At 37.2% G+C, this 25,179-nt stretch overlaps 2 protein-coding genes across 2 annotated transcripts; both read right to left on the bottom strand.

Annotated features, from left to right (window-relative positions):
* Positions 1–143: 143 nt before the first annotated feature.
* Positions 144–21,847, bottom strand: dcaf11 (ddb1 and cul4 associated factor 11). The gene is given in 16 exon segments (XM_020931549.2): positions 144–1,591; positions 2,689–2,795; positions 3,445–3,597; positions 4,835–4,988; positions 5,580–5,765; positions 7,711–7,768; positions 8,983–9,051; positions 10,165–10,219; positions 10,915–11,061; positions 12,497–12,597; positions 13,369–13,433; positions 14,316–14,331; positions 14,333–14,432; positions 15,790–15,917; positions 20,029–20,221; positions 21,630–21,847. Coding segments are annotated over 15 exon segments (1,629 nt in total). The 5' UTR covers positions 20,208–20,221; positions 21,630–21,847; the 3' UTR covers positions 144–1,480.
* Positions 21,848–22,114: 267 nt separating this feature from the next.
* thtpa (thiamine triphosphatase) lies at positions 22,115–25,167 on the bottom strand. The gene is made up of 4 exons (XM_020931544.2): positions 24,754–25,167; positions 24,170–24,239; positions 23,224–23,724; positions 22,115–23,148 (listed from the first exon to the last, which is right to left on the bottom strand). Exons 2-4 carry the CDS (start codon positions 24,237–24,239, stop codon positions 23,048–23,050), a joined length of 672 nt encoding a protein of 223 aa, XP_020787203.2. The 5' UTR covers positions 24,754–25,167; the 3' UTR covers positions 22,115–23,047.
* Between the last annotated feature and the right edge of the window lie 12 nt (positions 25,168–25,179).

Here is a 25,179-nt window from a genome sequence, read left to right as displayed (position 1 = left end):
CCAGGTATGTTTTTGAGGAGGAAACAACATTATAACAGATTAAAAAATAGAGTAATACGGGCCCTTTAATACTGAACTGGAGGAATATAAAGTTGTTTTTTTTCCCTTGACCTAATCTACAAATCAATATCTGACAAGTTGAACAAAGTTAGCGGTTTTTAATTTACAACAAAACAGAACATAAACCAAGCAATGTTGTAACAACATTTTTTTTAAAATCAAATATCGATAAACAGGACATTAGCACCAGATAAGATGTTAATTGGTTTGTGAGTAAAAAATTGTCCTGAAATCTGAATTTACCATCACATTGTTTAATTTTCTCATAAAAATCACTGTAACTGATAATGAATAAATCAAATGAACTATTGATTGTGCAGTTTATCTTTGTATTTTTCTCATGTCCTCGAAATCAGTTTTGCAAACCTTTAAGACCACTTTTTTTTTTTTTTTTTTTAACACAAACTCAAATATACCGATTTGAAGTTTTTTTGTTTTTTTATTTCTTATTGTAAAGTGTGAAGCTGTGGTGTATTTACCTGAAAACTGCTAAGTATGTGTACAATGTCATTCACATATATTTCCCATTATTTTCTGCTAGAGATGATCCAACTCTGTACAACAAACATTTTCCTAAGAGCAAAGTAGATATTAACAAACATTTCCTTTTTAATTGAACCAAGAGTTATTGCGTTCGCTGACCCAGGATCAGTGGGATGTACTGTTGCTATGGGAACACTATAAGAAGAGCCAGCCTAAATCAAAACTTGTATTGTGTATGTGTTTGGAATTTCAGGCTTAAAGCTGCACTGTGTATCTTGTCCGGTGGAGGGCTTGACACCTGCTTGTCTCCATGGAGACGTGCCTAGAATGTTCCACAGTATGTCCATAAACTTGCAAACCAAATTACATGTTAAATTTGTGGAGAGGTGACCCCACTCACAGTAAGAATTCACGTTTTTTAAGCTATTTTTGAGCACTTAAACCTGTAGTTGAATAAATGCAAAACCCTCTCCAGAAAAGTTACACAGTGCGCCTTTTAAAGTAGCTTAAACTGCATCAGAAAGTCAAACTTGATGCCAAATTAGCACATGGATAGACAGATGCACTCACTGAATGCACTTATCATTAAAATACTATACATTTTTACACAATTCCCATCATTGCTTTTTTAAGCAATCTGATTCTGGTTAACTACATACATAAACAGCAGATTAAGTAAGTGCGGTGCCTGTAGCTCTTAGCTGTAGCAGTAGCACTTAAGTATAAAATGTCTTTGACCATTTTTAAATCACCAGACAAAAGAAAGTCCCTGTGCCCCATGCGCACTTCAACGATGCAACCACACTAGATTTGTGATCATTAATTTCCAGCGATTAAGAGAAAGTATTATATTAATTCCCGACTTTATTTCTGAATGGGCTCCTTTTTGGGATAGCCCCGCCCAGTCCATAGTGATTCCTGTATTTCCTGTAGTTCTTCAGCAGTCACATGGTTTTTCCTGGCCCATGGTTTTGCTCGGCCCCCTCTCTCGCTCTTCGTCCAATGGGTGGGTCTGCCTGTGCTCCCACATCCGCACGGCTCCATCCCACTAGAAACAAAACAATGAGCTCTTTATTCTCAGACTTTGACTGATCACAACTGGAATAAACACAAAAACAGCTGCTGATAAACTACATAAAGAGACAATACAATGACTATTTTTAACATGTTTCCATCTGCAAGCCTGTATAAATGTTTTTCCATGGTATTTTAATAGATTAATTGAGTAGGCTGAATTTGATCATCGGCCAAGTTATAATTTCTCAACACACTGCGGTCTGTGGGCATCTACAGCAGCCCGGCAGGAACCTTTCTGGTGAAGAGTTTGTCAGATGGAGATGTTATAGCTCTGCCTGGAATGTTCCACAGTATAGCGTTATGCTTACAGGTATCTATACGCCTGCCACAAGCAAGTTACAGGTCAGATCTGTGGAGAGCCCCACTCACATACTTTGTTTTTTAAAGTATTTTTGCCCAATAAAAACACCTGTAATTGAATAAGTGCAACAGAGAAAAGCTGAATGGCTTATATTATGCTATTTTCTGATCTTTGTTATAATGTTGTCATCAAAAACATACCTGGAGTTGTGTTTTGTTTCATTTACACAATTTCACACAAAAACCCTGCGTATTTAGGCTGTGTTCTTCTCTCAAATAGAAAATGCTCCACTTTGTGATGTCATGCGGTAATACAGAAAGTGCTGCGCTGTGCTCTTAAATTCCACGCAACTTCACTAGAATCATTTGGATGATTTTAGCCTTGGAATTGCCAATCTCTACTGAACAAAAGGTAAAAGGTAGCTGTTAACTTGAAAAATTACCACGACATTACATCACAAGGTGGAACAGAGCATTTTGAGCCCTGGAGATGTAGACAGACTAATAATAAAGGGCTACTCAAACATGTATGAATGAAATAAAACTCAACTCCAGGTATGTTTGTTTGAGCACATAACGGCATTATAATGTCTTAAAGTTCACAAGAGTCAATTTGGCGTTAGATATAGCCTTTAATGTCATACAGTTTAACATTCCAGGCAAAGCAATAACATCTTCATAAGCATGTTTTGAACGCCTTACCAGGAAAGTTACATAGTGCACATTTAACTCAGAATAGTGGCACAGGGCAGTGAAAGCAGGACTCACAGAGCTGCTGATGATGTTGTCTTCAAACGGATGCCAGCTCACGTCCCTCACACAGGCGTCATGCCCTGACAGTCTGGTGACCACGCTGCCCGTCAGGACGTCATAAACTAAGACACACACAAAGAAGAGCTCAGTTACCACTTTGTGGTTTTGAAACTGAACTTGGTACAATGTGCTGTGTTAATATCTCTGTATTTACTGACTATATACCTATAACAGTGACTGGCCTCGACTGATCAACACAAACACAATTATTTTTCTGGAGAAACATCAGAATGTAATACCTTTCATCAACATTCTTGGGGGTGTGATGCTAACTGGAGTCACTGCTCTGTCTGAAGCTTTGTTACTCAAGTTAGACTTTAATCTGACCTTTGTTTTAACACAATCTCATCAAAAAGAGTTTATTTAGTTTTTCAGTCACCCCCAAATTTTTTGTTGAAAATCACCTAAACTGGACCATGAATGCCTGTATTTATCAAAGGCTGTACAAAATGTGTTTAAATCATTTCAAATTTTTTTCATGAGTTTTCAGACCAGCTAAAAACTGCTCATCTTGGCTTCCTAATGTGTGCATTGCGTCACCCTTCCCTAGTTTATGTTAGTGGACCTTGACATATAATACTACAATAATTACAGAAACATCAACTACACAGCAGATAAAGACACATCAAATTCTACCATTAACTATTATCTCATCCACACATTCAAACTTAAACTCTCACAAATTGTTAAAAATCAGAGCTGGGCACTCACTGACGATCTTGCCGGTGGAGCAGCCGGAGTAGATGAATCTCTGTCCGGTGCTGAACTCTGGCGAGAATCTGCAGCGGATCAGAGTGTGAAGAACGCCATGACCACGATACGTCATCACAGAGGTGTCCCCCGTCAGCTTGTGTCTCTTCAGAGCTACACAGAAAGACATATTTTTTTTTAAACAGCTAAGTTTCTAGGCATTTTACATTTGAGTGCATTTTTAAGGAAGGACTTATGGGACATTTGAGGTTAAGAAGTGTTAAATAGCATTTTCTCCCCTCGCCACGTCAGAAAAGTTTAAATTCTCAGCTGCCAGTGAACACACCTTCAAGATTACCTTCAGACTGGTAGTTAAACCTGCTTCATTCACTTTACGACTGAAAATGATCCTGTCCAATATTTTCTGTTAACAGATTTTTTCTAGCTGAAAAAAAAAAATTGGACAATCCCTACTGTATAGTTTTATAACTTAATACTGTCATATCAATAATTTCCAATGGTTTCAAACTACACTGGGAGGAGTCCATCTGTCCTAGTCCTGTTGTATTACCTTTGGGGAAGGTTAATCCTTTTATTGAGACTTAAACGAGTTCAAATACACAAAGGATTCTCATGTGAACTTTTAATTTGAACTTTTAATTGCTCCTCCCTCGGCTGTGTCTTCTCCGGGCTCATCCTTAGCCTCTCCTCTGCTCCTGTTTGGCTCAAACGTAGGTCCAATCACTCATCTCTCCATCTGAGGCCTTAATACTGTCCTATGCTTTAACTTTCACCTTTCCGTCATAGAGCCCTACTTTTAAAAACAGATTAATTCAGCTCCTCTTTTTCTAAAAGTTTCATGTCTACTGTTATTTTAACTCCTGTTTAATGAATAATGATGTGTAAAGTGCCAAACAACTGTAATCAAGTAAACAGTATTTTAACAAAAGAATAAATAAATTACAACTGTAAATCTACGTATGCAGCAACAAATAATTATTTATCATCACAGACATATCCAGAGTTGTATTTTGTTTTAATCACATATATTTGAATAATCCTTTATCCTATTATTGGTTATTATAAAGTTCAAAATGCTCTGTTCCACCTTGTGATGTCATGATGCTGCTTTTTATGTTTAATTCAGTAGAGAAACTCTAATATGAGCCCTTTAAGAAAAAAAGAACTACACAGTTACTGAGTGGCTCTAGTTGTAAAATGTAATTTATGTTTTTGATATACAGGTAGTAGAAATATAATAAGTAATATATGATGTCGTAACTTAAGTTTACACAAGCAGAAATGACAGACAGTGCAATAAAATGCAATACAACTGATTAAAAACATTGGTGTAAAAGTAAATGTAATTGAAAAATGCAGTGTACCTTTTATAAACAGTGAACGCACGTACCTCTCTGGGGAACCTGTTGCCAACGGTAGTCCCAGTTCTGTTGGGTCACAGCCAAACGAGATGCAGCCAAACCCTCCTTTGGAGAAAACTTTCGGACGTCCCAGAGCTTGATGGACTGGTCTTTGGAGTTACTGATTAAATAACGCGCATCTCCCTACAACACAAACAAAACAAGTGTGTTTCAGAAAGAAGAGGCACCAAACTAGTACTGTGTGTTAGAGTTTGAGCTGGACCTGAATTTGACAAGATAACAAACTAGTGATTTGTTACAATAATTTCACATGGAGATAAACATAATATGAATCAAACAATGTTATATTTTAATGCAGAATGTTTGACAAACGCTTAACCATTTGTACATAACAAAGAACACACCTCAGTTAAAAACCTGCATTTGATACACAATAATTTGACTTGAGCCAACTCAAGCCCACTCAAGCTGAGTGGCTTTTATCAAGAAGACAAGGCTTTCTGTTTCTGTTGCGTTCAAATAGATTTGTTTGTTGAAACCACTGACATTAAAAGAGAGTAGTTCTAGATTAAGCCTGTTTTCAATGCCCCTTAAATGTTTTTACAACTTAACTCTTCAATTATGTAGAGCACACATAACAAGAAATGCAACCACTATAGGACTTTTCTATAAATGTGTCTCCTTTTTTATTTTTAGCTCAAATCCTGACACTTTAAAGCTAACATTGCAAATCTGTGCTGTTAATTATTCATAAATGTCGCTCTTCTCCTTCACCTTGCTGTGTATGAAGGTGATCCCGTCCCTGTGTCCGGCCAGGTGTCCCACGGGCTGGGGTCTGTCCTCTCGGAGCGTGCGGCGGTCCCACACTTTGCACAGAGCATCGTCACTGCCTGAGAACAGCAGCTGTGACGAGCTGTCCGCGAACGCTACGGCATTCACATCGTCCTCGTGAGCATCGATCTGAGGGGGCAACACAAGAGGGGGTGAGGGAGGGGGAGGCGTGCAGGTGTGCATGTGTGAAAGAGAGAATAACTGAGCTGAAATAATAGACAATGTGATCTGTTCATAACAAATGTAATGTATTAAAGGTTTGTTTCTGCAGATGTGCATGTGACAACTGTGACACAGTGACAGTTGCATGTTAACTTCTGTTTAATAATGTAATATGTAATAATACTGTAATATAATAGCACTATAACTTCTGAAATTTTTACTAGACTAGATTAAAATTTTTAGACCAGGGGTAATTATCACATTATTATTGTTGTATCAATTAATGTGCACGAAGGAAGAAAATTTAAGATTAATTTAATGACTACAAGGAATTTGATTGTAAACTGTGAAAGTACAAATTACACAATGTAACTGAGTTACAGGGGGTGAGGGGGGAAGCGCATGGGGGCCACACAAGATATTGAGGCATTCTGAGTTGCAGAAATAAAATGTTACCAAAATGGTCTAGCCTGGCACATCATTATTTCACTTAGATTTTCAGGGTGTCTATTAAATTAAGCCCTGTGTGGGAATTTTATTTTCATTAAAAGAGGTTGCAACCTTTTGTTCCTAAGACATTGCCCTGCACATGTAAAGATATCCAGCATAGTTAGTTAACATTGAGATCTCATGTGTTTTCAAAGTGGCACTTTAATTTTTTTTGAGAAGTACAGAATGTTATATAATATGCAGCCCCAACCAACACTGATTTTATAACTTCAGCGCCTGCTCCAACTGAAGTTGAGACCCCTGATCTAGAACTACTTGATAACGAAAACATGTCCATTCATGTTCAGACTTTGAGTAAGCCAATGATGAGGCAAAACCTTAAAAGCATAACTCGTATTTTTTATGTTTCAGAATCAGGACCTATAGTTATAAAGTAGGAGTAAATAAATCTTACAATTCACATTTAGTTTATGGTTAAAATGAATAGACTTTAAGCTGGTCTAAGGCTACAGTCTTTACTAACAGTTGATATATTAGCTGCTACAACAGGTGTGGATAGTTAAACTAACAATGGCCCTTCTCCAACAAGTGAGACCAACACAACGCCAGGAAACTGATACGAGACAAGAACACAGCTATTGTCAACCAGAACAATCACACCTGAATCTGCCCTCAAATCAAACAGGCTACAGCGAAGATACAATCTTCTTATAGAGATACTGTGTATGTAATCATGTTACAGGCAAAAATCAGCAATGTGAAGTTTAACGTTTTTTTGGTAAGTGGATTTTGGACTACAGCTACAATTATGTTTAATAGTTACAATTTAAATGGAAAGAAATATGTAAATGAATATGTGAAAAGTACTGATACAGAGAAAAATGACCAAATATGACCTTTTTCTGAATAGTTTTAGTCTTTTTTGTGTCAGAGCTACTATAAGACAACATGATGACATTTAAGACGACACTGCCATAATTTTGTATTAAGCATTATATTGTAAAAGTAATATTCCAAGTATCCAATCTTTCCTTTAGTATACTTACCTTTACCTTTAGTACCTTTAGTAACCCTCTGACTCTGATTGTAAAATATATGAGAACATAAGACAAGAGAAGCAGTTAAAGAACGGACATGGGCAGATGGCTCTAGGTCAGCTACACAGAGGGAGACTTTGGAAGGGGCACTGGACTCTCCCCCTCCCCTCTTTCTTTCCCCTCTTTCTCTCCCCTTGCTTTTTCTCTCTCTCCTCCCTCTCTTGTTGTGCTACATCACAGAGGAGAGAGAGGAGAAAGAAGAGAGGAGAGAGGAGTGGAGAGTTTAAATGAGAGCAGTCCAGACGCAGCCACCTCACCTTGACCGCGGGATGGGCCTCAGAATGGCACAGAGCAGACACAGGGTGAGGGGCACAGAGCGAGTGGGACAGAACAGGACAAGAACAATCACACAAAAGTCCACTGACCTTCAGCGTGCGCTTATTCTGATCCAGATCGAAAACATACAGGCAGCCGTCGTTTGCACTGGAACAAGAGATGGCAGTTTTAATTAGATCAATGTAATTAGTAACTTGTCTAAATTATGGTCTGTTGTAAAATTAAGCAAGACAGAAAAGTATATTGCACAAAACATATTGCTAAGTCCAATTTAATGATGCACGATGTAACTTTTCTAGTGTAGGGTTCGTCGCCTGTATGTCTCCACAGATGTTACTGCTTTTCCTGGAATGTTCCACAGCATGGCATTAAACTTATTTCTCTTGCATTTATTAAATTACAGGTGGCCACTTACTTCTGTTAGTGTAAGAGTGCTTACTTCTCCACGGATGTCTTGTGGCATCACCTACTTGCCTCTATGCACATAGTTTAATACCATACTATGGAAAATTCCAGGCATAGCAATTTCCATAGAGACAAGCAGGTGGCGGACACAAAAGTGCACCAATATCAATGTTCAATCAATTATACTACAGCTATATTGTATTATGTGTTTGCGCAAAACCATTTCACAATATGTTTTCATTTTCATTGATCTATAATTGGTGACACACAATGACTGACTTTGGCTCATGCAATGTCTTACACACTGTTTTCATTTCTTGTAACTTCAGATCGGGAAATGTATGATACCAAAGTCTATGTGACATCTCTATTTTGACATTATTAAAATGCAGCATAGTTAATGCAAAATCAACTTTTCTGAGCTTTTAACCAGTTACAGTTGTTTCCCCTTCTCCTTTACTCTTTCAAAGTTGTATTTGGAGTGATTCGTGCATGTTTAAGCAATCCTTTATTCACAAACACTTATTTTCAAGACGCTATATTGATGATCAACCCCGACATCTACAAGGCTCTTTGTTGTGATGGCGTTTATCGTGATGTTTACTGTAAGTTTAACTCTTAAATCAGCTGACTTGTTTCTTTTATTAAATAATTTTACATTAATATTGTGATTTAAAATGTGCCAATTATAACATAATGAGCCATGGGGGTCATAAATTATAGCTATATAGCACACTCAAGCACAATATGTCTTCTTTAAAGCTCTGGTTACAGTAAATTGGCCAGTTCATTATAAATATTTATTACACTACAGATTGACTTTTGATATAATTAAGAGGAGATGTATTCAAAATTATGCTAATTTCCACCACAACAAAAGAAAGACAAGAGCTTGGATTTGAAAGCGACATGTGGATTGGATAGTGTCTTGAAAGATAAAAGAGAATTGTGCTCACCCTCCCAGGATCTCTTTGCCATCTGTGGACGCAGCCAGCGAAAACACGCAGAACCGCCTCTCATCTGGACTACAAAGCACACACAAACACACACGCACACAGGTTTACAAAAAAGAAAACAACATGATCATTCAATTAACCTAACAATGGCTGCACGTTAAGAATACAGTGTGAAATTATCGTTACCCCAAAATCCATATCGCACAAAACTAAATATATCTTCTTAATTTCATAATAACAATCTAGATTTTGAGAGACTTTGTCTAGTTAATAAAGGTCATTCTACATTTGATTAAAGTATCAAAATTGGGGCTCTAAGGCAAAAAACCTTTCAATTACATTTGTTCTTATTAAAATCAAATTAAAAGGCTTTCAATATTGTTAGGACCAACTGGGTCATTCTCACTTGGTTTCAAATGGTTCCAATTTGCATCTAGATACTTTTTTGATAGATCAACAATAAGGTCTGAACAGAATTTTCATTAGAAAATTTGCAGTTTTTAACATATTTTTAGGAATATTTTTTAAAACAAATCCTTAAAAAAAAATCAGTCTGTTGATCAGTCTATATGGCATTTACCACAATAACCAAATGCATTGCCTGAAAGTGTTTTAATGATCAATGACTGGGTGCAGACTTGTGATTAAGAAGGCCCATAGCTAATCATTAACAATTTGAAATGAATTGATTGTGATTCCATTGAAATTTTATTATTTGCATTTGTACAGCCCACGTCAGACTAGTAAAACATTATATTATATGGAAAATTACAACAATTTCAACATGATTATCAAATAAGATCAGCTTAATGCTTGGGTTTTTATGCTGTATGACGCTCTGTGTAGATTAACACTGGCTTGTGGGTGAATTAAAGCTTCCTAATTGATTCCTTTGTGCTACTGTGAATTGTGTTGTATAATATTCAATTACATGTGCCATTAGCTGTAACTTGTACAGCCCTAGGACACACATCAACCTTTGAAGTAACGCTTTTGTTAGATTGACTATGGTTTAATGCTGTCATAATGAGCTCACACACAGAGAGGAAATGGATGGTGAGGTGACAGGCGTTGACAGCATCATTCATCGCCATGGTAATGAAGGGAAAGGTGGGCTGCCCGGTGGGGAATGATAGATTACCTGGTCCATAATTATAAGTTACTATGAGGGTAGACACTAACTTGAGGTCCAGGGCGGTGTGGTTTTCACTGTCGCCATCTATACTGCACAAATGAACTGCAGACAAAAGACAAAGAAGATTCAGATTAGTCTTGTATTCAAACAGATGAGGACTTCTTTCTTGGACATTCTGATAATTTCTATAGTTTATATGACCTAGTATTAACCTTTCTTATTGCATATATTTTATCTTCAGATAGATGTAAACAAACTAATGTGTATGTAATTAAAGACATTCAATTATCTATTAAATCAGCTTTAGGTGGTTTTGAGCATTCAATTCTTAGATTAATATCACAACTTAAAAAATATTAAATAAAAATAAATAAATAAAACAAACAAATAAATAAAATCCAATAGAAACAAGAAAAAGTTACCTGCATCTTTCATTATACCCCCCTCCACTACAAACACTGTTCTGCCTAGACCATAGACTGTATAAAGAAGTGGACTAACGGAGTGTGGCGTCACCCATAGTGTTCAGCTTCAGTCAAGTGAAGCTCACCGAGGCTGACAGTTATAACAGCAAATTTGGAGCAGCTTAATACAAACATTTTAAGACCAAAATGACGAGGCTCACTACAGCAACTATATAGAGATAGAAGCAATGTTTTTCAGTGCCCCCATGCTCACTTCCTGCTTGGAACACGATGGCTATTGGGTTAGCGATGTCTATTCACATACAGTCTGTGGTCTAGTCTCATACGTTGGCCTCTATATAAACCCTCTCGTGTGTGGGGCCCAGGCCTTACTGTAGTCAGACCAACTGGAGTAGAGCACGTGATGAGCATCAGGGCTGAAGCACACGTCCAACACACTCCAGCCCACGTCCCGTGCCTTCACTGTCCGCTTCAGGGTGAAGCGCCCCCTAGTGGTGTCGTACAAGCGGATATTCTGATCTGCACAGAAATAAATGTGGAAATATGTTACACAAAAGAACGACATGGTGTTGAATCAAAGCAGTGAAAACCAGAGTGTGTTTTTGAATTTGGTACCAAGAAACAACATTTAACTGTGCACTGTGTAACTTTTCTGGTGGAGGGTCTGTAAAATCCATTTCTCCATGATGTTATTGTTTTTTCTGGAAAGTTTCACAGTATGATATTAAACCTTTCTATCTTCATGGAGACCAGACCAGGTTACAGGTCAGATCTGTGGAGAGGCAACCATGCTCACAGTCAGAATGCCTGTTTTCTAGGTATTTTTTAGCTATAAAACCACCTGTAATTAAATACATGTAAAGTAGAGCTGTTTAATGTCATACTGTGGAACATTCCAGGCAGAGCAATGACAGACCCCCAACCAAAAAGTTACACAGTGTGCCTTTAAGGGAATCCTCCTGTTATAAGCAACATTTTCTGGACTTTTTCCTATTCAAACGATATAATAATTAGTTTTTAATTGTTGAGCGCTGCTATGGCAACAGTCCTTCTTTTTGGCTTTGTGAAACCCATGGATAATATCTTTGCCAACTTAAATATAAGAATGTTAATTATATCCAAACCGATCACCAATGGTACGTTTTGATCACAGTATTATTAACCAGACAGTATGACAATTATCGCAATATTAAACAAATGCCCTGATAAGCCTTTGGGGCAAATGTCATTTCAAAGTTAGTACATAGCAATTATTGTGGCATACAGTTGCAACAAAACACATTTATGCATAGGAACTAACAATTACACTGTCAACTATTATTTTGTGGGACTTTTGATATCATGGTTCATTTTATATTACCACTTAAAAGCCCTGTACCAGACTTTTTTTCCATGTATTGATCTTGCTTTGCCCAGTACAGATATATTGTATTGTAAGCAGCCGTGAGGTCAAATTAAGTCTCCTGCATTCTGTCTGCATCTAAATGATAAAGCGTTTTGTCAGAGAATCAGGGAGTGCACAATTAGCATGCTGGTTGTCAAACCAAGACAGCAAATCTCCATTCTTGTTTCTGAAAGATGTGAAAAGTACCTATAAACTGATCGCGGTGAATAATTAGGATGCTCAGAATGCATAAGGTAAGTGAGGAAAGACTTTGGACTAATGTAAACAGTTTCAAACAAACTAGATCTGTTTTTCACACTTTTATCAACAGTAAAAATCAGGTAAAGCACCTTTAAACATACACAAGATTATTACCGGGGGGAGATTACCAGGGGGATCATTGTCAGTGGACATGGAAAATTAATTTAGATCCAGCCTTATTCAAATAATTGGTTGTGTTGGTTTCTGCCATTTGAGTGACAGGCTCAGCTCAAATGGACCAAAGTTAGACAGAATTTCAGATACATTTCATTTGCTTTGCGTTGTCCAGTTGGCTGAACAGTTATTTACCTTGGCAGGCGGAGAGGAACATGTTGCCATTCTCGCTGTACACTCCACAGAAGGCTTTCTGCTGGTATGTATCCTTGTGGGACACGTAGTTTGGCAGGAAACTGAGAGGAAACATAAGGGTCAATATCGTTTGACAGACAACAGCATGAGTCTCCTATAAACACCGTGTTCAGGGTAGTGCAGGTTTGTGCTAAAATTACTGGGCTGTCGATCACTAATGCTGAATTTGGTAGCTTATTTTTTAATTATTTAATCATATTTTGCTCTGCAATTAATCAAATTTTTATCAAGGTAGAGATTCAAGTAATTTCAAATTGTCAATGATGGATCTTGTTAATAGAGAGGTCCATAGTCAGTGTGTCAATACATAAAAGTATGTGGTTTTGAGCAGAATTGTTGAATTAGTTTGACTTTTTTTTTCCTGTTAAAAGGCTATGATTATTTAATATGGTTAATAGGAAAATTAATATATAAAGTCAGTTTCATCGGTTTTCAATCTCAAAATAGAATTGTGACTGATCAATATGAGGAAAGAAATGGGCAAGTCCTAATATGCTATTTTGATAGTTATTGCTAATGTGTGCATTGTGTCATCATAGTAACTGATAAACATTCTGCAAATAGAGATACATGTAGAACACCCCCAATGTGATGTAACTGCAAACTATCAGTAACCAATATTTTGGGATTCATTTTTAAAAGGCACTGTAGATTTTTATGCAAGGCTTTGTTCCAACTATACCATTTTGTAATTGATTTCAGAAAGTGTTTGATTCATATTTCATTAATTACACACCCCCAGATTATATTATTGTGGTTTTAGTAATAAATGTACTTTTATATTAGTTTGGCTTGAAAAGCATAGCACTTACTGTGTTCGAATACGACTGCACTCTCCGTGGGAAAAACTGGAGCCTCTACATCTGCCCTGTTCCCTCTAGAAAAACAAGATTTATTTGTATTGGGAATTTGGGACAAGTCGTGAAGGAAATTTTAGCACCATTTTAACCATTTAAAAATATATAGCAATACCACAGCTATTCTACACTGACAGTTACTTGATGTGAGCATTATAGCACTACATTTGATTTTTACCATAATGGATCATCTAAGACTGGTAAATATGTTAACAAAACATGGTCAAAATTAGAAAAAATTATAAGTAAATTGATATTGAAAATGGAAAACTCTTTTGGGTCTGCCATGTGCTATAAAGATGTTTATGTTTTGAGTATATGTAGGCCTGGAATGTTCCTAAATATGGCATTGAAATCATCTATCTTCATGGACACAAACAGGTGATGCCACCAGACAAAGCTGCAAGGAAAATCACAGCAAATTTCTCTAATCTGGCCAAAATTTTAAAATGCATATCAGGTGATTCATCTTGTTCTCAGATTTATTATCCACTTAGTAGTTCTCAGACTGCTCAATTCCAGTCTAGAAGAAGTTTATTTTAAGATAAGTTGTCAAGTAAAATTATCTTTCTGCATAATTTCAGTACTTTTAAGTCATTTTTTGATAAATTTAAGTGTTAATATCTTAAATTTTGGCTAAGCTATTTTGCAGTGGAGGCGACCACACTCACAGTAGGAATACTTCCTGATTTCAGTGTATATTTTCAGCAGCTGAAAACACAACTAATTGAATATGAGCAAGACAGAGAAGCGTAAAGCCAGACCATGGAACATTCCAGGCTGAGCAATATTTCCATGGAGAGCCACAAAAAAAGTCACACAGTGCACCTAATTACAGCGTATATTATTTTTCGCAGCGAGTGTATTATGAAGATGCTTGCTTTTTATAGGCTGCCTCTTACCTCTGCTAACATATGTGAAACTGTGCCTCCCTTTGAGCGTGGACGAGGCTGTGGCCAAGAGGATCTGAGTGCGGATCTCACTGCGGTCCACTTCATTTGTGTCAGGCTGGACGTCCACTGGAAATATGACACCACAATACAATCAATTTAGCTGCTTCTTATTGAAAGCACCAAAGCATTGTCCACTCTTGTTAGCATGTAGGGCAATCTGTATCAGACCATTGATTTCACTGCAGTCAGGATTTGACTATAAACTACCCAAACAGCAAGAATTTGTATTGTGTTTATCCAAAAACTTTCATTTTGTCTTCTTTTGTATGTTAACTTCTTATGTTCTTTTTGAAGACATAATACAGTAGGAGATGCGTTAACCTTGTTGACATGTTTCACTTGTTAGCTGGTGAATTGTATTAATTGATAGCACCCACGCTTTTCACTTATCATTCCTTTTATATACTGTATATAGTTAATAAAACCACTGACTTCACTGCAGATTGCATATTTTAAATGGCCAGCTGGACAAAATAGACCATTTCTAACAGTAAAAATGAGTGTTGTCTTTCTTGATGGATTGTATTATTTGATAGTACCCAAGCATTTCCCTTATCATTCTTCTTAAATAGATAGTATATAGTATATAGTGAATAAGACTACAGACATCACTGCAGATAGCGTATTTTCAAGGGTCAATTGAGGAAAACAGTCAGACTGTGACAGCAAGAATTTGTATCTTATCAGTTGATGAATTTATTAAGTATCACCTCATACATGATCAAACGTCATAAAGCTATTATGACATTCGATTTCCATATTACACTTGGCAATATAATGTTGAAACCAGGAAACCCATTCACCTTTCATCACTATTCTAATTTTGCCATATAGTCCAAAGGTACAATGCTAAAAAATACAAATATTTTAAAACTAAAAAGTTAAAAAATTCTAAAAAGTCTTCTATTTGTCCACATTCAACTCATGTTAAGCAGCATATTTTCCATTAGCACAAACTAGTTAACTCCATTTACATGGTTTCATAAGTAACTGTTACTTTATGCTAAGGTTTATGTTGTATTTCGTAAAAAGTGCACTGCGCAATAATTCCTTCTGTAAATGGGGTGACTCACAGAGATCTGAATTGTAATGTAGCACAGTGCTGTAACCTGCTTGTCTCCCTCTTGATAGTTAGGTTTAATCCATATTGTGCAACATTCTGGACAAAGCAGTAATATTTCCATGGAGACAAGCAAGTGACGGGCTCTTCACTAGAAATGTTATGCAGTGCACCAGTTTTTTTTTTTTTTTTTTTTTTTTAAATCATTGCATACCAATCTATGCTTCGTAATACCATTTTCATATGTAAAGCACTTCTGGCAGCTTTGTTTGTAAATGTTCTTTATAAAAATTGATTTGACCTTGACCCACTATAGTAGCTTCATTATAGGATCACTGGTGCCCCCATAGGTTAGCCCATTACCTGGTGGGTTGTAGCGGTCGCCCAGGCGCCCCTCCCAGGCCCCATCACTGTCCTCGTCTGAGTCAGAGTAAGACTGGACCAGCTGTAGCCCTGTGGCTCCACTCCCATGGACCAGCCGCACCTGGCCCCTGCAAACGCACACACTACATCACAATACTGCACAGCCCCTATACAAGGTCAGTGTAAAGAGAGAAGAAAGACCTGCACAACTCATTAGCACTGAGAATAGCACATGAACACAAGACTAAAATGTATCTGTATTTAGTCAGGGCCCTAGACACATGCACACCTTAAAACCATTCTTTAAAAGGTCCTATATTAGGCAAAATGTACCCCTGTGAGCTGTAAGTCATGTTATAATGTTGCTACCTCATCAAAACTATACCTGGAGTTGTTTTGTTCCACCTTGTAATGTCATGAAGAGGAGGTTTTCAAGTTAACAGCTACCATTTATCTTTTGTTCAGTGGAGATCAATTATTATTAAGTGTCTTAACTTTGATACACCACTGAATTCAGAATTTGAACCCTCAGGACCATAAAATATACACATAGAGCTACTACAAAAGGTGCTACTAGTGGTAATCGTGTTGTCCTTAAATACAGGACAGCTCTTGGTCAGTCCTGTTTCTCTGCCAAAGGGGCTAGACTGTGGAAATGCTTACCATCTGATTTAAAATTAGAAACCAATAGCAACAAATATGAAAGTAAATTAAAATTACTGTATGCACCCAACCAAAAATGCACTTACTGAAAATGTAATAATGCTGTACTAAAGTGTCTTGTCATGCATTTTATTTTTTCTCTGGACAGGTGTTGAAAACTAGCACTTGTGCTAACACTCAAAGCAACACATCTGGCTTATCTAATGCTATTGTGATGTCCTTAATAAATATAAATGTATAATTACATTGGAAATTCCAGGGCTAAAAATATCTAAATGATCTAATATCTAAAGAAGGTGTCCAGAGTTTAAAAATACAATGGAGCACTTCCTGTATTACCACATGACATCACAAGGTGGAAGTTTGAGAGAAGAACTCATTCTAAATAGGCAGAGTTTGTGTGTTAAACATGTGTGAATGAAACCAAACACAACTCCAGGTATGTTTCTGATGATTAAACAACATTATATATTATAAAATTACATCTTAATCTTGTTTCTTGTATATTTGTGATCCATTACAGTCATCCAGCAATGCAAGTTGTACATACATTTGACAAGACACAAATCACTATATATACATCAGATATACATCAGAGATATCCCACCTTGCTAAAATTCCCGCTTATCAATTTACTTAAAGGAGCACTATGTAACTTTTCTGGTGGAGCTCATTCTACCTGCTGGTCTCCATGAAGATGATGTCACTTTTGCTTAAAATGCATCAATAAAAATCGATTTATGATATTTTGTTATAAGAGAAGACACACACAAAAGACACCTTAACTATTTCAGAATATAGGAAGTCTAATAGGAAGTAACTTTGTTTTTTATTATTTCCAGTAGTTTTAGGAGTGAAGGGTAAACAGTTGTAAAAGTGGTTTATGGACATGATGGAGAACACGTTGTACTGGAGAGGCAATGGCCTAGCACTATTAGAACAATGCTCATTATGCTAAAATCAATCACTCTTTAAATGATAAAAATCTCTGGTTTTATTCATCTGTGATAGTACCCACACAATATTGGCCCTGAGCAGCTGTAGTGCAACAGATGGAGGATCAGTGGCGACTCTGCAGTAGTTCAATGTTTAGTGAAGTGAGAAAAAAGGATTCAACTCTTTCATTTTGGTTTTGTCTACTGATTTCCTGTTTACCATGTATTATTAGAAATCTCTTAATTTATAAGTGCACTATGTAACTTTTTTTCTGTTGGGGTGCACTTGCCACCATGGACATTTTTGCTTTGTCTAGAATGTTCTGCAGTATATATGGCATTAAATGTATCCATCATGCATGTATTCAATAACAGTTGTTTTTATTACTCTGAAATATGCAGAAAAACATGCATTCCTACAGCGAGTGGGCTTGTCTCTCCACAGACCTGAACTGTAACTTGCCCTATAACTTGGCCTGATAGCGTCACCTGCTTGCCTCCATAGAGATAGAAAAGTTTATTGCCATGCTGTGACACTCTATTGACAGTGCAATAACATCATCATGTAGATAAGCATCTGCGAATCTACAACGGTAAAGTTATGCAGTCCCCTTTAATGCAAAACATAAAAGCAATCCAATTAATGTGTTAATTTATGTGGATATTCAACTTGTCAATGGAGATAAATTAATTCATGGCCAAAAAAAAAAAAACTTTTGCAAAGCATCTGTTCAAAGATCCAGTCTGTAAAATACTCAAAACTAAATGAATGGGAACTGGAAATCCCCTGCCTCCTCGAAGCGAAATGTCTGAACGTAATTTAATGTTTCAATTATGTTCTCTGTTGTAAAATACTGAAACAGCCTTGTTCTTCTAGTTCCTGCTCTTGCATTTCAAATAGAGGACCTGATAAACGTTACTGTTCCCTTGTAAATGGTGGTATAGTTAGGATATAAATTGAAATGATCTCCATTTAGCAGGGCATGAAATTTAAATACAATATCAAGTGTTATTACATGTTTAAAGTACTTCTCCTCACAGCCAGCATTTTTACTAAATGCATTGAAAGAATATGCACTAATAAAAAAGGATGTTTCATTGAAATTAAAATCTTGAACTCATGCTTCCTTTTCAAACAAACTACAAGCACAATGATATGCTCCGACCCAAAATTGTGTTCAAAGATATGATTCAAACTGGGCGTGTTCTACATTTATCTCTATAGAGGAATTTTTAGGAGTTACCATGGCAACACAGTACACAGACAAGCTGCATTAACAATGTCAGAAAAATACTTTGAATAGTCTGAAAACTAAAAACAAAATACAACATGGATTTAAACAGCGCATTTTCAGGAGCCTGTGATCAGTACAAGAGTTCATGGTGCTGTTTAGGTGTTTGATTTTCAACAAAAAGGTGAGAGTGACTAAAAACTGTTGGCTAATGCTAACTAGCTTGTGACTGTAATTTTACATGTGAGAGACTTGTTTAACAGCACAACTCGGCTCTCCAATTGTACTTCCAGCTAAGTCAGCTCTGTCTGGTCAGACTGTGTTAAAATAAAGTTCAGATTAAACTCTAACAAGCCTCAGACAGAGCAGAGCCTACAGTTAGCCACACACCCCCAGGGAATGTTGATGAGATTAGAGGCTGAGTGTTAATAGCTGATTTTAAACTTCTAAACAAAGTGATGACAAAATGATCTAGGTTAAAGGTAAAGGCTTTGAAAAGATTTGGTTTTATCGCACTTGTCCATACTTGATGTTTTCACTAAAGCACAAACCACTGTCATATTGCTCCCTTAATTACAATGAACGTAATAGTGATTCAGCTGGGCCTGTTTCCAGATCTTGAGCTATAGATTCAATCAGGACCAAGTTCACTGCAAGATTGTGCCCACTCTGCATGTTTCACCAAACAGAAAGGAACCACCCAGTCTAGAAATAAAACCTGGGAGCCTCTTGGTGTGAGGTGAGAGTGCTAGCCATTGTGCTGCCAATATATGGTTTAGTCACTGATTAAAGGCTAACACTTACACTGCAAACGCCAACACTGATAAAAAAAGAATAATACTTTGACTATGACAAAGCACTTTTGTAGATGATTTCTGATTTAGTTACAGCTGCATTAAGTTCTGTCATGATTAATTGGATACTGACATAATCATCAACTAATTCAGTGATTGCCAAGACATTTTATAACTACAAAGCTGTAAATACATGCAATTGGTACAGGACATTTTGATGAAAACATGCAGCCCTCTGTAAAAAGAGGTGAAAATATTTCCCATCCAACTGTCCAAAAACATACTCAACAGTAGCATATGGACCCTCTGGTTGTTGGGGTAACTGAATGGACACTGTACAGCAAGGCTAAAACTATAAAGGCCAGTCGAATTTAATACAGACGTGAGGCAGATAAAATTAATATTGTTAAAATGCAGTTTTTTGTTGTAGTGCAGTGATTTCATGGATCTAGATAATAATAGAAATGATCAGGTTCAACATTTTTGCTTTAACCTTTTAGTTATTTCATGGCAAGTACAATGTTATTAATAGGTTAAACTGGCTCTTGCCCCCCACCTGAGAGTATGACATCATCACATTCTACAACCTGAAAAGTACCAAAAGGATTGTGTTACCTCCTCAGTAAGTACGCCAGCACTTCAGCGAGGTCTACGTCCTCCTCTGATGACTGCCTCTCTCCCTGCTGCCGGTCGGAGCGACGCCCACGACCCTGGTTCTCTCCGTCAGATTCTGCTGGGGTGCCACTGGAGGATCCCCTTCCACCAGACATCCCAGAACTGGACTGGGAGCCCATAGACCGGAGTGAGCCTGGACACATAAAATAACACCAGAAAATCAGAAAGTCATAACAAGACAGGTGACAGGTAACAGCTTTAACATTATTGATGCTTAAATGCTAAGTAGGCCTGTCATGATAATTGATAATTGTGAGGGTTTCTTTCTGCCCCTCCTACCCCTCCTTTCCCTGCTCCCTCTTCCCTTCTCTCACCTTATTTGGTTTTTCCTGGGCGGGTCCCCAAATCATCTCATCTGCTGAGCTCCACTCCTGATCCTCGTCAGTAATCATCTCCGGCAATAAAAGACCTGCTGACCTGCTCTCCAGTGCCAGATCGTTCCATCAACCAAGTGGTGAACTACTCAGGCTTTTTGTGTTTTTGAGCATTTTGAAGGTTTTTGACTCTTATCTGTTTACTTTTGTCCGTTCCCCAGTTCAACCGTTTTGGAGCCAGCCTCATCCCATTACCACCTGTTCCGCAAGCCTCTGGTCAGCCTCTTCACCACTGCACTTCAGCCAACCTGGACCCGTCCTACCTCCTCTGGAATCTATCCCCCTGTCCACGACTATTTTTGTTAATAAATACTTTTGTTACTGCATATTTGGGTCCGACCAGTGGTTCTTTAACAATAATTGCTGAACAAGAAGCCTCACATGGGCCCCCCTTTAATATTAATAGGAAGAGGTTCCAGCAGACCCCTTGGTCCCCCACTGACCTGATTGCAATATCGGCTTATCGTTGAAAACTGAAACAATATATTTGGAGGCTCAATATTTATAGTGTGCATGTATTTGTTGCAATAGTAGGGAAGTTTCTGCAGTTTTTTACGTAATACAGTAAGAAAAAGTAACATCCAGGGCTAATTATTATTCATCTTTATTTTTTATTGTGCCAGTGGCAAAAAGTAGATTAAATATGAATGTTTATCATGATATTTCGCTATATCAGTATATCATGTTTCAAAATGTGTTAACTTGACAGTCTTAATACCAAGAATGGTTCAGATGTTGAGCGAAATGATCCAACTCAATTCAAGGGATGTTAGGAAGATGTAATTTTAAGGAATGCCACAACACAATTCACTGACATTACAAAGTATAGCATGGGTGTTTTATTGACAGTGATGCATATTCTGTAGATCTTTTGGGAACACTCAGGCAAACAAAGCAGAGTCAAAGACCAAACCCTAACCCTAACTACAAGAGACAAAGACAATTAAATAATGTAGGTTACCTCCCAGGCAATTAAGTGAACACAGAACAAATATTACGTGAACGGTGCGTCACAGCTGGCATTCAAGCAAGCTGTAACACGATCCACAAACTGTCTATTTTTGCAAAACGCAGAACACTTCCGTCTGTCAAGCCTCCGTATCAGTTTATTATTACACCTAAGATGCAGAGTTATTGTGAAAGCTAGGCTAACATCGCTAAGGTTACCTTTTGACAGTCTTCCTCTTGACAGCTCTTCGGTCCGACTCGTCCTCAATCGACAACTACCTGAATAATTTCCTGGATTTTTTACTTGCAGAAAATGTGATCCGCTGCGATTGTCAGATGGAGATGTTGTTTCTTTGCGGCAGTGTATTTCTTCAGTCTGCTAACAGGGCCAGTCCGTAGGTCGCCATGTTGTTTACAAAAAATGTGAAAAAAGCCTGCGCCTGCCCTTTCACCGTCACGTGATCAGCTGAGAGGTACGCACATTAAAATTCTTTGTTATGTCAAGAGTGGATAATTTTTTGAAACGTAAAACATTGATTGAATTAATGTTACACAATTATATTATATGCATTTCGCCTGTTTATTACTTTTGTATAACTTATCAACACGACACAGCCCCAAATGGCTTGTAAAAACTATGCTGTTTATACAAAAAAATGGGCAAGACAATTGGGATTTGTATTTTCTACAGGTCAAATAACAACCCAATACATACATGTTATAAATACTAGCGTAAATTTGTAATATAGAAAGCAAACAATAAGTGACAACCCTTACCTTAAAAAAAATGGCATCCTCTATAGAGATAAAAGCCTACTCAACTATATTGTTAATGATTTTCAGTAGATGAGCTTATGGTACTGTGATTGTATGCCTCTCAAATGTCGTCTCTAAATGAAAATGTGCTCATCTCAAACATAAGAAATCATCTTCAATGTTCATATAATAGCATGGGACGTAATAGTATTTCATTAGCTCTCATCTACACAACATGAGGTCAATGGGTGGTAGTTTTAATAGTTTCGGTTGCAAATGGAAAAGAAGAAACTGTTCTATGAAGTAGTAAACATGTCGTAAAAGGGGTAATTAACATCTCTAATGAACCAAAACTACACCCCTAAATGGCAAATAGATACTCTGGCATTTCCATCGAATAGGTGTAGACTGCAGCATTCTCAAAGTAATTCATTAAATATCACACAGGTCTGAGCAAGAATAACTTTCATCAGTAAATTGGGCTCCTGATGTAATTTAGTTTAACAGGATTAAATGATGTCAGTGTCATGTAAAATTTATTTATAAAGCACATTTAAAGCAACCACAGGTGACCAAAGTGCTGTACAGGCAAGTGTATACACAGATGATCTTTATGCAGAAATATGGGTTTCTTATTTACAGCCTGTTGATTGAAATATTAACATTTTTAAATCTCTCTTTTAATTATAGATATTTTTTACAGATAATTCCACATTAAAACTGTTATATAATGTCTATATGGACCTTAACAAATCTGTATATTTTAGCTTTATGTGATATAAGTATTGAAATTTGAATGTTATTACAGTTTATTTTTTGTTATTTGCACTCTCCATTGTAAAATCAAATATACAAACTAAAAAGCCTATTCTAATTTTAATTTACAATATGTGTGCCTTCATTAATGCATTGTAATGACTTGGGAGATATCGTTGGAGAAAAACGTCCATTTTCCCTGGTATTTTCTGATTTCCAGTCAAACCTGAAAGAGAGAACAAATTCAAAGCTATGCACTATCAGAGCTGGTGATTGGACAATTTAGCGTTTTCAATTTTACCCAGTTTTTGAGCTGCCTTTTCAATCTTCTCCAAGGCCGACTGCACATCTCTCCCTTCTGATACAAGGACCTCAATCTCCCCAACATTGTAGCCAAAATCGGCCTGATCCAAATCGACTTGCACACCGTCCTCCTTTAAAGTGAATGAGCGCCGAACTGTTGTGAACTCTGCAAAGCATTTCAAATTCATGTCACAAAGCCATGTCTCCTCCTCACTAACAGTTTGGGTTTGACTGTCCACAACTTCGTCTGTCTTCTGATTTCTTGGTTGTGTGGATCCATGGTCTTTTATTACCTCTCTCACTCTTAGTTGAATTTCAGCAAGATCGGTAATCTCCCTGTAGCGGGTGCACAGAGCTTCCACCTTTGACTGGCCTCTACTCACTGGGCATTTCAGCTCCCAACTTCCTTTACGTTTACGCAGCCAAAAGTCTTGTAAAGTGAGGGCAAAGCTTGCGGTGTCAAAGTACTGGTCATGAAACTCATGTTGTCCGACACAAACTGTTAAATAAACAAACCAAAATAATTGCAAGCTTTAAAATGAGATGACACAAATATACTGGCATGTTTGGGTAATTGCAATGAGAGTTAGGTGAAATAGCTCTATCTAGTTGTATACGTGGATTTTCGTGTTGTGATTGGATTAATACAGCTGGATATCGGATCTTCACCTTGTATTTATATCTGATATTTAGATTTAAGATTATTTAATTGACGTGCAAATGCATAATGAGAGGAACCCTAGTGAGAAAAAAAACCCCGCATTATTATCATTTTAATATTCTTATAACTCCCTAAATCTCAGATAAAAATGACAAGCTAAATGAATTCTGGCTCCTGCCCTGATTTGAGAGCATGATGTAATCACATTGTCTAATTGGGAGTACAACCAATTAGGACAGATAGTCGTGTAATTTCAGTGCACACACACAAATAGACTACTCACCAGCTGTCTTCTCCAGTATTTTTAGAGTTTCATCGGTGCATATAAATTTTCTTTCTACCTCAACACTCATCTGGAACAAAATGTCAGACAAATTTAAATAGGCCTAGGTGTAAAACAATAAAACTTATAAAAAATAACAAGAGCCTATGCACGCCCTTTTAATTATAGCCTATATTTGAACTCAATGTTTTATCATGTAATTAACTACATTTTTGTGTATGGAGTTACGCCAATTAAACTTAATTGGCGCATCAGCAATTCAAGCAATAACCAAACAGATATCTTAGAGATTGACTAACACAAATGAGCTTTAAAACATTGTTAAAAGTAAAAGTAATTTGGATTCTACTTAGATATTAACCTTATTGCATTAACGAATAGCGTCATGCTGTTGTAATACCGTTTCTACAAAGTATTTTAGTCTAATTGCAATGGCCAGATTACATGCAGTCAGATTAAACGTGTAACCCGCTGCTGCTGTAACACTGCATAAACCACAGACACACTATTATGCTATCGCCAATCTGTAACACAAAGCGGGGTAATAAAACATCAAAGCTTTACGCACAACCCCCCTCACACACCTCACTGAGCCACGTCCTCTAATCCAAACAAATGAGCATTAAAATAGGGCGACAGATCAATCCGGGGAGTCCCAAACACGCCAGGCAAATTCATTTCACTCAGGCGCAATTAAAGGCACCTATCAGGGCATTTAGGACCCTCGCTTCCTGTCCCAGTAACAGGGCATGCATGGGGGCTACAGATGGTGCAGTTTTAATCCTCACTACTTCATAAATATTTATCCCACATACCCAGTGTAGATATGCGCCACACCTTGTGTTCAGTCAGAAACATTTGAGGCGCTCCAATTAAGTAATCGCGAGAAAGTAGCGTTTTAAATGAGCAATCAGTGAGTGACTGTGGTAGTCCTAATTGATGAAATGTTACAAGTTGCATTCCCGTATTGATATCCAGCATCTATTTTAAATGTAACTCTAGTTAATGAT

Source organism: Boleophthalmus pectinirostris, unplaced genomic scaffold (assembly GCF_026225935.1).
Source record: "Boleophthalmus pectinirostris isolate CB_2022bp ecotype Guang Dong unplaced genomic scaffold, ASM2622593v1 HiC_scaffold_15, whole genome shotgun sequence".
NCBI classification, from domain to species: domain Eukaryota; kingdom Metazoa; phylum Chordata; class Actinopteri; order Gobiiformes; family Gobiidae; genus Boleophthalmus; species Boleophthalmus pectinirostris.
Note: the sequence above shows the minus strand (reverse complement) of the source record. Positions and strands in the feature narration are given on the sequence as shown.